The 13,869-nt window shown below is 41.7% G+C and overlaps 1 protein-coding gene across 1 annotated transcript; it reads right to left on the bottom strand.

The window, feature by feature from the left end:
- Positions 1-705: 705 nt before the first annotated feature.
- Positions 706-12,455, bottom strand: LOC101160897 (bone morphogenetic protein 7). The gene is made up of 7 exons (XM_004069075.5): positions 11,043-12,455; positions 7,031-7,220; positions 3,273-3,421; positions 1,570-1,770; positions 1,418-1,491; positions 1,229-1,339; positions 706-1,149 (listed from the first exon to the last, which is right to left on the bottom strand). Exons 1-7 carry the CDS (start codon positions 11,443-11,445, stop codon positions 1,000-1,002), a joined length of 1,278 nt encoding a protein of 425 aa, XP_004069123.1. The 5' UTR covers positions 11,446-12,455; the 3' UTR covers positions 706-999.
- Between the last annotated feature and the right edge of the window lie 1,414 nt (positions 12,456-13,869).

Here is a 13,869-nt window from a genome sequence, read left to right as displayed (position 1 = left end):
AATGCATGTTTCGATGTAAGACAGAGTAGAGATCCTCCCAATAACAGATCACAAGCATTGATCGCTCTTAATGTGCCGTCGATTATGATGTCGCCAAGAACACCGCACTGAAAGAGGACAGCAAGGATGCAATGAAAAAGGAATTCTAAATGACTGAAACAAGTGCAGCACATACATTATTTGATGTACATGATCCTTAAAGGAGCAGCAAACTTTCCTTCTCCTTGGTCTTGGTTTCAGTCGTGTTAATTTTCCTCCAGTTTTAGTTGCTCCTCTTTTTTTATCTCTTGGCTGGACAGTTCTATAGAGAAACCATGAAAGCAGTGGTCTTGGAATTTAATTCCAATTTGTTTTACACCTATCATCTATCCATCTTCAGAACCTGCCGAATCCCTTTTGAGGTCACGGGGCTGGTGGAGCCAACCCAGCTAATGATAGGCGAAGGCGGGGCACATCCTGAACTCGGGTCTGTCACAGGGACACACTCTCACACAGATTCATACCCAGAGGCAATTTAGAGACACCAATTAGCCTATGGAGCATGTTTTTGGACTGTGGGAGGAAACCAGGGTGATTTGAACCAGGACCAGGCGAGAGCGCCAGGGAAATGCAGTTTGACAGTAAATGTGTTCGGTACAAATGTACCATTAAGCAAGATAGAGATTTGGATAAGTCATGCAGAAATTTTGAATTGAAGCTGAACGCTTTGCTAGAGATTATGAAACCAGACATTTATTAATGCTACTTTGGTGGGCAGCTACTTTAACATGACGCAATAAATATAACAGCTTCCCAAAGACCACCTGCTGCTCCCCCAAACGTCACAGTTTACCATCTAAAGTCCACCTCCATGAGATGAAACACAGATATTTTAAAAGTGGTCAAGTTGAAATGCAGCCCTCATCAGGAGTTTACAGTTCAGATAATCCCAGTTTTTCTTCATTAAGTTCCATTCCTCTGTAGTTCTGATTTCTCCTCGCTGGCAGATCCCACAGACACTCAGTGACATCCACAGGCTCTGACCACCATGTTTCTGTACTTCTTGAGGATGACGTTGGAGCTGTCGTCAAAGTAAAGCACTGAAATGCCGTGGAGCTGCGTGGGAGCGCAGCAGGGCTTGGGCACTGTCTCTGGGTTGATGAAATGCACCTGAAAGCACATAGGAAGCTTCAAAGACTGTGGAGGCTGCAGTAAAAGCGCCTTTGATCAGGGACTGTTTGGGGTTTACCAGAGTTTGCACTATTGCGTGATTGGTGGCGTTCATGTACGAGTTGAGAGGGAAAGCGCATTCTCCCTCGCAGTAGTACGCCGCATAGCCCTCTGGTGCAATGATCCAGTCCTGCTCAGAGGCATGAGTCAATCAGTTGTGCAAACTTAAATGAATGGGTTTAAATGCTGGGAGATTTCTGTCACACACCTGCCATCCCAGGTCTCTGAAACTGACATAAAGCTCATGCTTCTTACAGCCCTCTTTAGAGAATCCCAGGCTGTCTGAAAAATAAACATAAAAACAAGCAAGTGAGCTGCTGAAAGAGCTTAGACGGAGGAGAGACCAGAAGCTTGGGGCACCTGCTGCAGCTTCTGCTGCCTTCATTGCATCTTGGGAGGTCCTTTGAGGTTTGGAGCGGTTCCCCTGGCGCCCTTTGTGAGCTGAGCGCGCGCTGCGGTATCGAACCTCGCTAGCTTTGAAAAAGACTACCACAAAGGGCTGCTTATCTTTAGGTCCACTGCTTGTCACAAGCCCAGCAAGATGGGGGTTCCTCTCCTGGCCTGTAGAGGGAGACATTACATCAGAGCAAGATGAAAATACAGCATCCTGCTGAGAGGCAGTGTCTACTTCAGGGGTGGGCAATTCCAGGCCTCGAGGGCCGGTGTGTCTGCATGATTTCCAGATAGTCTTGCCCCACTCATGGCTGATTACCTGGTTCAGGTGTGTCCAGCCAATAATGTTGCCCTACTCATGGCTGATTACCTGGTTCAGGTGTGTCCAGCCAATTAGAACATGCCAGAGCAGGGTATGCTGGAAAACATGCAGGAATGCGGCCCTCAGTGCCCACCTCTGGTCTACTTGAAGACCCACTCTGATCATCTTTTGGTCAATTTTAACAGCATTCCTAGTGGTCGTTAAATTATAAATATTACTTTTTTAGACAAAAAGCCAAATAAGCCATTGTGTCTGCAGAGTTGGAGTAGTTCATTACAAATTCCCCTCTGAGTTGTGGGCGCATTGCTGAAAGCTCGGAGAAGGGAGCATGTGGTCCACCCAATGTATTTTCCATGTCACAAGTTGTTTTTAAAAGCCGCTTTTTTTCCTCTGCCCCTGATTCGCAAGGATTTAAATTAAAAATAAATACTCAGAATCCAATTTTGAGATTAGTTTTCTTCATATACTATCCGTATGTCTTCCATTACCAGAAAATGGAAAGGAACCTGGCTGTAGACAAGGTAGCATCAACACTGCACTTCCTGTTGACGTCATCAACAGGAAGTGCAGTGTTGTAGACAAAACCTTTTTTTTTTTTTATTTAAAAAGGCAAACAGTAACTGTTAGGGTCGTCAGTCAAATTAAAGGTTTTATTGAGCAATATGGGGGTACTTTGGGTTCTGGTTGAGGACTTCCAGCTCTGGACGTTGATGTCTGCAGCCAGGTGAAATTGCCACAAGAACATGTTACCGTCCCACTCCACTCATCTTTTGATTTGATTTTAAAAGCGTTCTCAGTGGCCTTTTAGTTATACTTTTGTCGTTTTTAATCAAAATCCAAAAACTTGTGTTGTCTTCGAGGAGAGTTTTGTTTACACTTTCTCCTGCTAGCTGCAGTCCCTCAGAGCGCCAAGATAACATTACCGGTGCAACAAAAATGGCAATCAATATTGGATCAATCCAGCCTTACAGTTTTCACCCGGATTCCAGCTCAGACGAGGGAAACAAAGACATAAAAAAGACGTACATGGATCGATTTGTCTGCAAGAAGATGCAGTAGACTGAAGCGGAAAAGGGACACTTCCGGCCTATTTGACTTGCTAAATCACAAAAGAGAGCTTCTTCAAACAGATTTTTTTCACCTGCTCCCGACTCCTCCTAATTTGAAATGAAGAAATACTTAGAAATGCAGTTTTAATAATAAATTATTTTATTTATGTTATCCATCATCCGAAAAATTCATTAACGCATTAAAGACACCAAAAACACAATTTTTTTTGGACTGGGTCTTTAAGTTGATTCTATTTTTGGGGAGCAACCATCAGCTTAATGTATAGGTTTTTACTGACCACGACTGTCCTCCAGCGCCAAACGAAGCTGCAGATTCTGTTCAGAGCGGACCAGCCAAGCGGAGCTGGTGGACGTCAGGTCGAAGACCAGCCAGCCCTCCTCTGAAGCCCAAGCGTCTCGCTGATCCAACAGCAGCAGCTTCTTTTCCCTGTGAGGAGAACAGCGGCCACTTTGAATGCAAAAGGGAAGGTGAAGCACTCTCTACATTCTGATTCTGGCCTCCACACAACTGCACTAACTCAAGGTACCTTTACTGTTATCTGTACAAACTGTCCACCTCTGAAACATCTGAATGCAAAGGAATGTGGGGTGGTTAGCAAAATATTTTACAGTCAAACGTATATGAGACAAATGAGAGAGAAGTGTGAGGTCAGGATCTTTTTCAGGCAACACACACCAGTTCAGCTGATCTGAGTCTGAAAAGCTCACATCCAGCTCTTGAATGCATTTCTGTGCTCAAAAAGGTTAAATAACATTTTTAAAAAGCAGCCCCCGTGATTTAAGAGAGCATGAATGTGGGATCAAACCCCGAACTCTTCCCATCTCTCTGTTATCTTCCATCATAACTCACTCACTCTTGCAGAACACAAAGGACAAATTAGCCTGCATGTTGGGAAAAGTTGGCTCCATCAATTAGTACTTCCAGCTGTTTCCCCTTTAAGTGTTAATTATCTGAAGCTCATTATGCTTCAAGGATTATGAGAGCATCTCCCTGCATTCCTGCAGTGTCGTCTGCAGGGCACATTTTACACACAATTGCTCTGTTTACAGACGTCAGAGACGTCTGCCTTTTGTCCTGTTGCCTGCTCGTCTGTGTGAAGCTCATTTACACTCACTGCTGTGGATTTTAAACATCTGCGCATGCAAGCCTAATGAAATATGCCCCCCTTTCAAGATGAAAAACCAACATTTGAGCCACTTATCTTATAAAACCTGAAGCTGTGGCTCTCACAGAATGAAGCTTTTACAAAATAATGGGTGTTCATTGTTTTTTGTACTTTCTCCCTCTGATCCACTTATTCCTTCACATTGAGCTTGTTGAGGAATAGATCAGAGGTTTCTGTTAATTTCACAGCTGCATCTTCATAGTTACAGGATGCAATTTGTCAAAAAAGATACGCCAAGCTTTTTTATCTTTACCCAGAATACATCAGGTCAGCTACTGTAGCTTAACCCCGTCATGCCTGAATTAAATCCAATCATCTAAAAATATATTATTTAGTGATTTTTCCATTTAAGGGGATGCTAAATTAAGTGGAGTCCTGCATTTAATGCTACGTTCTACATTCTATGGGGTAAAGGGGTTTAGTCCCGTTTTAAAAATCTGCATTTTAAAATTTGTTTGTTTTTTTGTATTGGGAAGAAAAAGTTGGTGTTTGAAGAGAATAATATTGAAGTTACAAACCTTTAAAACAGGAAACATTTACAAAACCACCCAGAAGAGTACCCGATATTCTCCGCCCTCATCACCAGTGATGCTGTCTTATTTCAGTTTCTTCTTTCCTTTAACGTCTTTTTCTTGAAGTGATTCACATTTGAGAGGCAGAGGCATAAAAGGAGAACAGCCTCCTCAAGACCGCTGCTTTGTTAAACCAGTTTCTTTCGTGTCAAACTCAGATTTATTAATTTTTTTTGCTTTTTCTCTTTACTAACTAAAATTTAAAACAGACAAAGAAATATTCAAGTTGTCAAAAAAGTAGTCGACTAGATTTTACTTTAATAACTGAGCAATTTAAAAAAAATAATTATTGAGTGTGCTACCCTAAAAAACTATAACTATTAAAAATGTTTGGAAATATATATAGTATAATAAACATCAGCAAATGGTTTCAGCATCAGTTTTAAATATAATAATGTGAATAATTTTTAGGGGCACTAAGAGGTGTCACATAAAACAAAGTAGCAATAAAGCTGCAATTACCACCCACCCTGCCATTATGTGTGACACGTGAAGTTAGCCTGTTATTTCAAGACAACAGAGTAGACACTAAACAGGAGCAAGCAGAGAAAACATGGCGTGACATGTAATAAAAAAGCCATTCTTGGTGCTTTGTGTTGTGTGGTAAAAGCTGAAGCTGCCAGTCTTTTGAGGTCCATTCTGTTCTGACTGTAGGTAGAGCTTCTCTGGAGACAAGTTCTGGGTACATGCGGACAACACCAGCGTCTGTCCGATTACTTGAGGATAGTGCTTAAGCTGTCGCATCACGCACCACTAAAGCAATCAGTCATTTGAATGCTAGGAAAAGCCGTCAGGGATCTCTTCGAGGTTTCTCCAGCACCCAAACATGCTGGAGGCCCGTGGACCGGGCACTGGCAGGCACAGGACAGAAAACGTCATTTCTGCAGGGAAGATGTTGGCTTGTAGTTCTACTGCAGCGGCTGTTACTCTACGAGTTAAGCCAGCATCTGCAAAGTGGTTTAACTTTCAGGCTTTGCAGCCAGTGTGCCTTTGAGCAAGTCACCTAAAAGCTTCTGTTTTGTAAACATGTAATGGAAGTCTTAGGCCAAAAAGATGCAACAAGAACATGGCCTTATAGATCTCTTGTGGCATAAATTAATGCACCAAGACTAATAAGAGGCCATTAAAAAAAAAAAAAAAACGTGATTGCCAAAGTTGGGATTGAATCAAAATTATAAGGTTAATTTTAATGGTACCCCTAAAAGGAGTTTACTGCACTAAATTTTACTTTTACTCGAGTATGTTTATCAGTAAAAAAAACATTGTTACTCAGTTACATGGGCTTTTACTTATCTGTTTGTTTTTAATCACAGCAAATGTGAAATTCTCACAATCATTAGGTGGGAAGGATAACATCAGTATAAAAAAAACCAAACAGGATGGATCGCACCCACTGATTTTTATATAATCTGATAAACACAGAGAAAAAACTTGCCATAATTAACATTTTTCTTCAAACTTTTATTTTAATATTTAGACACACGTAAAGACCCACCCCAATTATCTTTTAACTGTTCCGAGTGGTCTTTAACTGATGATTAGGCCGTTTTTAGCCAAAACCTGTGTCGGTTCTACGACATTTTCTCTAGAGGTGCAGCAGTTCATTAGAAAATTTACCTTTGAATTCTGGGCAGGGTTATCGGGATAAGCACACCGCCCCCTTTCCCCTCCCCGTTGCTGAGAGCGGAGCCTGTGGCCTGTCCAGAGTGTTTTCTATGTCACAAATATTGGTAAACCTTTTCAAACTGCATTTTTTTTTCTGCTCTTGATTCACAACAAATTGAACAAAGAAATACTCAGAAATGCAATTTTATGATTAATTTTCTTTCTATCTGTCCTCCATCATTAGAAAAATGACACGAAATTATGTTGAAAATCCCATTTTGTGTGTGAATGTGTGAGTGAATGTGTGTGTGACTGGGTGAATGGGTCTGTGACTGTAAAGCGCTTTGTCCTTGTAGGAAGAAAGGCGCTATATAAGTATACGCCATTTACCATTTACCATTACCATTTTCATGACAGTGGGTCTTTAAACTTTTTAAATGTGATTTTGTGAGAGCAGATTGGGTGTTTAGGGTTTAAACAGTGGGAAAGAGAAGTCGCACAACGTCTTCTGCTGCACAAAACACCTCAAGAGCACATGTTTGGTGCTCTGGGAATTGTAGTTTTTGGTGGATTTAAAAAAAAAGGTCACTGGACACATTTATTTTCTCTGGTAGTCCGAAAACCAGAACTAAAGGGACCCCACTGATAAGGAAAACAAGTGCTCATGAAACTCCCACGAGAAGATAAGGGTACCTGTTGAGAGGCTCCTCTAGAACGTGGAAGACACTGACTATGAATGTTTCCTTGTCGCTGTGCCCCTCAACGAAATCTTTATAAATCCTAAGCTCTGCGGCTGTGATGACCTCCCCCTCTGGAATACTGGAGATGTCGAAACGAAACTGCCATGCCCGGGAATGGGACAAAACTTCTTCATCTTCATCATCTGTAAAAGAAAGGAAAGGTTTGATTGATGTTGTTGATCAGATCTAAAAGAAGAAAAATGGCAGACTAAATAAGAGGCTTATTTTATTCAGCTGGCATGCAAGAGTAAAACTTTTAAAAAAAAATAGCACAGAGATGGAAATCAGTTAGTAGAATCCGATTGAATCCCTTAGAAGTAGCTCACTTTTAATGAACAAACTGTTTAATCTAAACATAATTTACTTTTTATGTCCCATCCATGCCAATGTGGCAAACAGAGGAAAACATAAAGCACACACACTTTAATGGCTCACTTCGGCTCTCTGCTCAAATTGCACACATGTGCCGACCACAAAAAAAAGGCCTGTCAAGGCAGAGTCCGGAAAACCGCAGCAGCCCGTGTGCTTCTGCAAGAACGTATGGAGCATGGAGGAGCTGGGAAATTCATGCGTGCCCTTTCTTCCAGGAGTCTTTCACCACCACACCTCTGTGATGTTTCCTGCAACGCGCCACCATGCAGCAGCTTCCTTTTAATTGTAAAGATTAAAGTGGTCGTGGTACTGAAGAGGTTTCCGCTGCTCGTGAGCAGCTGCAGCCCTCTGACATGGAGTTTCCGGAAGAAATGTTAAAAAAAAAAAAAATGGAGGTCAGAAAGACCCCAAAGCTTCCTAAGGATGTCCAGTGTCCTGCTCATGCAGCTCTGATGGTGTGCAGATGATCATCATTAAAAAAAATCCACCCTCACACAGCTTCGCCTGCTGGAGCAGAATGTTTTTAGGTCGGATACACAGTGACTCACACACCTCTGAAAACACTCTTACCAACATAAAAACATGCCACCAACAGCAAGAGCGCTGCATTCTGAACCCTGCAAGTAATTTGTTTGACCGCAATTAAATGCTGGAAGGGAACGAGGGTCGATTTTATGAAAGCAGTAATTGCTTGTAAGGACTTGGCGTGTTTACGTTAGGGACCATTAGCTGCACAGATCAGACCTCAGATATGCAAACTTGCCTCTGGGAGACATTTCAACACTACAGATGACTCCTGACACTGCCGGGCCACACAGCTATTATTAAACCACAGCCATTTTAAAAGTAAATGTTTGTTTTTCCTCGCATCCCAAAATGAGGCGGTTAGAAATTATCACCAAAACTATGATCAAATTAGATGTAGTGATTACCTTGGAACTAGCATTGTGAGAACAAGACATATGTGGTTCCAAATCTCACAAAAGCACCTCAAAATGAAAAAGATGAAATAAATAGACAAGATTTAAAAAAACAACTTTTTTTTTTTTAAACCACAACAATTCCTTTCTTCTTGGTCCCTCTATCATCAGAGCATTTTTAAACTCTGCAGGTGTTGCAGTCAGGGCAAAATATAAAATGATAACACACATTAAAACATCTGCTGACAGAGATAGCTGCAGGGAATGAGGAACAGCACAAATGAGGAGAGTCTAAGGCTGCATTTCCTGGTGTTGTGCGTCTTTATGTTAGCGCGGACCTCACAATATGACGCCGGAAATTCTTTAAACCTGAAAGGAGCCGCCGCAGCTGTCCTTTACATTGAATCTGCTGAAGGTAAATACCGTGCCTCTGGCTCTGCCAAACGACCACCAAGCAAGAGTCCCTCCAGCAAAATGTGGGAAACAATCTGCAGCCCAGCAGGCCTCTTTGAAAAACAAGTATTGTGCGTGCAATTGCCTTTTCTTCAAAAAATGATATTCTTCAACATAAAACCACATAAATCTGCGGCTGGTTTTCCAAAGTTTCCCATTCTCATTCAATAAAGACCATGAGGACATGAAACATTTACTCTGAGATGGTCCTATAGACCCAAATGTTTTTTATTAAGTAAATGTTAATGGGAGGAACGAAAGAAAACCTTAAATCTCTGCTTTTCAGGCCCTGGCAAAACTAAAGCTGGAAGATAAAACTTTCATTTCTGCTCATCAGACCATGCACCCAGGCAGCAGTTGGTTTTGGATATAGTCACATGTTGAACACGCCGCCTGCTGTTTCTCCACACTGACACCAGAGCTTTCATAAAAGTCCAAGAGCAACAAAGTGGCAACGGCTATGTTTCTACAAACGCAATAAAACTCCAGTTACCCTCAACGCTCATCATCTCCCAAACAAAAACGCATGCATAAATAGGTGCAGGACTATATGCATGAGCGCCTGCACTAACAGATTACCACAGTAATAACATGTTAAGATTCAGTCTGAGCCTTCATCTACAGTCTCTGGCACCCCGGGGGGGTTTTGAAGGGCCTGTTCAGTTCCCAGTCATGCGAAACAAAAGCTATTTTAAAGCCGTTCCCTCCAGAGCTTTAAGGGGTTTCTGGGGAAATCGGATACATGCATGTTGTCATAACATTTACAATTTGGCTTGGAATGTGTAATGCCTGATTTGAAATGGAGAAAGTGACCAAAAACCTGCAAGACACATCCGCCTCTGAAAAGAGGAGTGCTTAAAAAAGTTATTTGATCGAAAAAGTAGAGGTAAAATAATCAGGACGCCAAATATTTACTCATTTACTGTATGAGCTGTTAAAAAATAATGCATAAATATTAAGGCAGCATGCATTTATGGATGGGTGGTGCAGTGGTTAGCACGCTCACCTCCAGTGGTTATGCACTGAATTGAATCCCGGCTGGGACCTTTTTGTGTGGAGTTGTATGTTCTCCCCATGCATGTGTGGGTTTTCTCCAGGCACTCCAACTTTCTCCCACAATCCAAAAACATGCTTCTTAGGTTCAATGATTACTTTAAATTGTCCCTAGCTGTGTGTGTGTGCATGCGTGCGTGCATGCGTGCGTACATGCGTGCGTGCGTGCGTGTGCGTTTAGCAGTGATTGTGTACCCTGAGACACACTGGCAACCTGTCCAAGTTGTACCCAACCTTCACCCAGCAGTAGTCGCGACCCCGTGACCCCAAAAGGAAATGGCGCGTTAAGAAGATGGATGGATGGATGGATGGATGGATGGATGGATGGATGGATGGATGGATGGATGGATGGATGGATGAATGGATGGATGGATGGATGGATGGATGAATGGATGGATGGATGGATGGATGGATGCTGCACCTCAAGCAGATCACCCGTCAATAAATGCTGATTCATACATACTTACATTGTGAATGTCTATATCAAGTTATGTTTATATGTTTTTTTAATCTGTTAAACTATTTTCACAAAAATAAAAAAACATATTCAAAAAATGAAGTCATTACAAAAGACAAAGCAAGTCAGAGGAGTTTTTTTTTTTTTTTAGATAAAACAATTTAAATATTAAACAAACAAGAGAGATTCTTCTGCTCTTTTTTCTAATGAAAAAGATCAGATTGTCTTTGTGGAACCATGAAGGTTTATCTTTAAGCAGATATTTGCTTGCAAGTCATTCTGTGGATGATTCAGTTAGGTTTTTTTATATGTTTTTTATTAATCTGTGTATTTTCTTAATTTTATTTATTTATTTGTGTTCAGCCTTGTTGAAAGAGGAATTTTTCAGTTCATAGAACAGACCATGGAGCTTAGTCTTGCTCATAAAGCAGATATATACTGTTTAGGTATATATATATATGGATAGGCTATATATCCTTAAGACAAATATGCTGCGGTTTATCTAAAATCACCTTAAATGAAGTAAACAGTAAACAATTTTCTCAAAGGACCATTTTTCTGTCTTGTTTTGGATGAGAAGTGAAGGGATAAAGGAAATAATATATAAATATGAATTATTTAGTGTCATATGGATTAATTTGCTGCTTGTGGGAAAATCTCAAAGGTTTAGTTAGTGTAAATTTTTCGTCGAGGGTCAAGCTGGAACTCACTGAGGTTAACGAAGCTCATCACCGTGTCTGCGTCATTCAGGAAGCGGCTGTCCCGTGAAGTGACCGCCGGCTGGACTTGGGTGGGCAGTGCTGTTTCGTAGTAGGAATATCCGTGCAGCTCCGGGGCCGTGGAGATGGTGTTGTACAGATCCAGCATGAAGATGGGCGCAGCGTTGTGCTTGATGCGCGCGTGCGGCCGCGGCCGGTGCGGCAGACCCAGGATGGAGAGAATCTCCCGCTGCATCTCTCTGCGCTCCTGGCTGCGCAGTCGCCTATGCAGGAAGCCGGAGCGCGCGTCCACGTCCACGTCCACGGAGGAGTTCAAGAAGGTGACCCGCGTGGTCAGCACGCATTGAACCCACGACAGGAGAACCGCAAACGTCGCCACAGAGTGCGCCAACATTCTGACCTCACTTTTTACGCAGAAAGTTTAGCCGGAGAAGGTTGACACTAAACGGGCCTTTCCTTTTCTAAATAAACCCCTAAATAGTTCTTAAAATGAATATATTGAAACAAATGTGGCCATGTGGATCCAGGATGTCATTCATTCATTATTGTCTCGTGCGCGCTGTCTTTTGGAGAGATTCCGCCGCGCGCTTCTCGCAGCTGAAAAGTTTTACTGAGGCGCTGTCAGGGGAGGGGCAGCTTCCAAACAGCTGAAAGAACCAAGTGATGGGGCAAGAAAGGGCTCCTTAACTTTAGATCTGATTACTTTGTTTAAGTTGCATTTAAAAGCCCACAGACGCCGCACTGTGATGGATCCATCCCTTCTGTCTGTCAAACCTCATTTATGTCACATTTCCTTAAGAATTTAACTTTTTTTTGCTCAATTAATATCCAGAATTTAAAAACTCATTCATACATGAAAAAAAGTAAATCTCATAATCCCCGTTTCAGTCCTGAAAACTTTTTGAGCCGAAACAATCATGGGTCATATATCCAGCCCATCACGTACACGACCAGACATGCACCCCCATCCCCCCACCCCCATCAACAAAGCTCTGCTGCAACAAAAGACTGCGGCTCTGAGTTGATGGGGGCAGGTGACAAGAGTGCCACACTCAGGTATCGTTTACACACGTGACTTCATCCGCGCATGAAAGCCAATGGGACAATCTTGTGAAACACCCATATATTTGCTAGATTTTAAAACTCAAAATGATGGCTACGTGAATGGATCACAATCAGCCTAAATTATTAAGTTATAGTCCCACTCCAGTCATGTTTTGATCTATTTTAAAAGCGTATTTAATTATGAATATGCCGTTTTTGGCCAAACAAATGTTCAGACAGAAATTTGACTTTGATTGGTTCTGATTTTTCACCTCATGAACAAGAGTGGTCTTGAGAAACCACATCAGGAACAGGAGACGTGAAGAGGCACAGCCTCTGCAAACCCCCCCTCAGAACCAGGAAGAGACAGCAGCATAGCTTGGCATGGCTCAAACAGGACTATGGGAAACGGTTATTTGGTGTTGTGCAGTGTGGACAGCAGTGGCAGAGGAGCCACCACTGCTGCAAAGACACTCCTGTTGAGTGAAGCTTGGTAAAGTAATTCTGACAGAATTTAGTGGAATTGGACCCAAAATGTATGGAAACCAGGTTTGTGGTAGAAACTACGATTTTAATAAATGTCTTCCTGACAAATTCTGAAGACACAACCTCTAAAGATTTGGCGTCCACAAGCGTGGACACCACATTTATATTACCATGGTAGTTAATTGTGCATAACTGGGGCCTTGTAAATAGATTTGATTTGGTCTTTAGAGGTTAAACCTTACAAAACTAAACTAAAAACCAAAAGAATGACAACAGATGATCTAAAAAAGACAAACTGAAAGCCAATCTTGTGAATATTCAATTGGATAATATAACAACAACAACAAAAAATCTACCTAAAAGGAATATTCATCAATATGATGTATTTCGCCTTTTTTCCTTTAATTAAACATTTCAAAATTGTTTTTCACAGATTTTGAAGTTAGAGGAATTTACATTGTAAAAGAAGTGAAAATTTTCTCAATAAGAACGAAAATGCTCAAGTAACAGAAAGAGCATCAAACTAGAATAGAAGTCAACTCTGTGTGGGCAGCAGACATTGGACACTTGAAGATGTTTATGCAGCCGTGACTCATGGCTGCAAACTCAAGAGAGGAGTGAAACAAACATCTGTAAATCGTGCTTCCTCTTAAGTGCAGGGACATCCTCAGTGACAGTCACTCAGAATACAATCTAAACATTGTGAAATCACAAACATATTCTGAAACAAGTAAAATAAAAATCTTTGGGATGATGGAGTAATATTTAAAATGGTTACACTGTTTTGTTTTACTCAAAAAAACTTCCATAGGTTGAAAATTACAAAATTGCATTTTAAATGTCTTTTAAGGTTCCATTAAAGCACAAGAGGTAGAGTTAGTCCTTTACGTATGTGTCTTTATTACTTTATATTTAAGCGTTTCCCTGTGGGGCTGCACAATGGAGCAGTGATTAGCGCTGTCGTCTCACACCAAGATGGCCCTGGTGCAAATCCTGACGGGACCCTTCTGTGTGGAGTTTGCATGTCTCCCTGTGCACGCGTGGGCTTTCTCCGGGACCTCCGCCTTCCTACAGTCTAAAAACATGCGTCCTAGGTTAATTGGTTACTTTGAGGTGTTCTTAGGTGTGAGTGTGTGTAGGACTGATTGTGTCCCCTGCGACAGACCGGCAATCCTTCTAGAATGTACCCAGCATTTGCTCAACAGTAGCCGGGACAGGCTCTGCAACCATGTGACCCTGTGGAAATTAAGAAAATGGATAGATTGACTGATCCTTGGTTGTTACTTTT

Source organism: Oryzias latipes, chromosome 5 (assembly GCF_053564925.1).
Source record: "Oryzias latipes strain Hd-rR chromosome 5, Olatipes_Hd-rR_3.1".
Classification (NCBI taxonomy): Eukaryota; Metazoa; Chordata; class Actinopteri; order Beloniformes; family Adrianichthyidae; genus Oryzias; species Oryzias latipes.
This window is presented reverse-complemented; position numbering and strand designations above follow the sequence as displayed.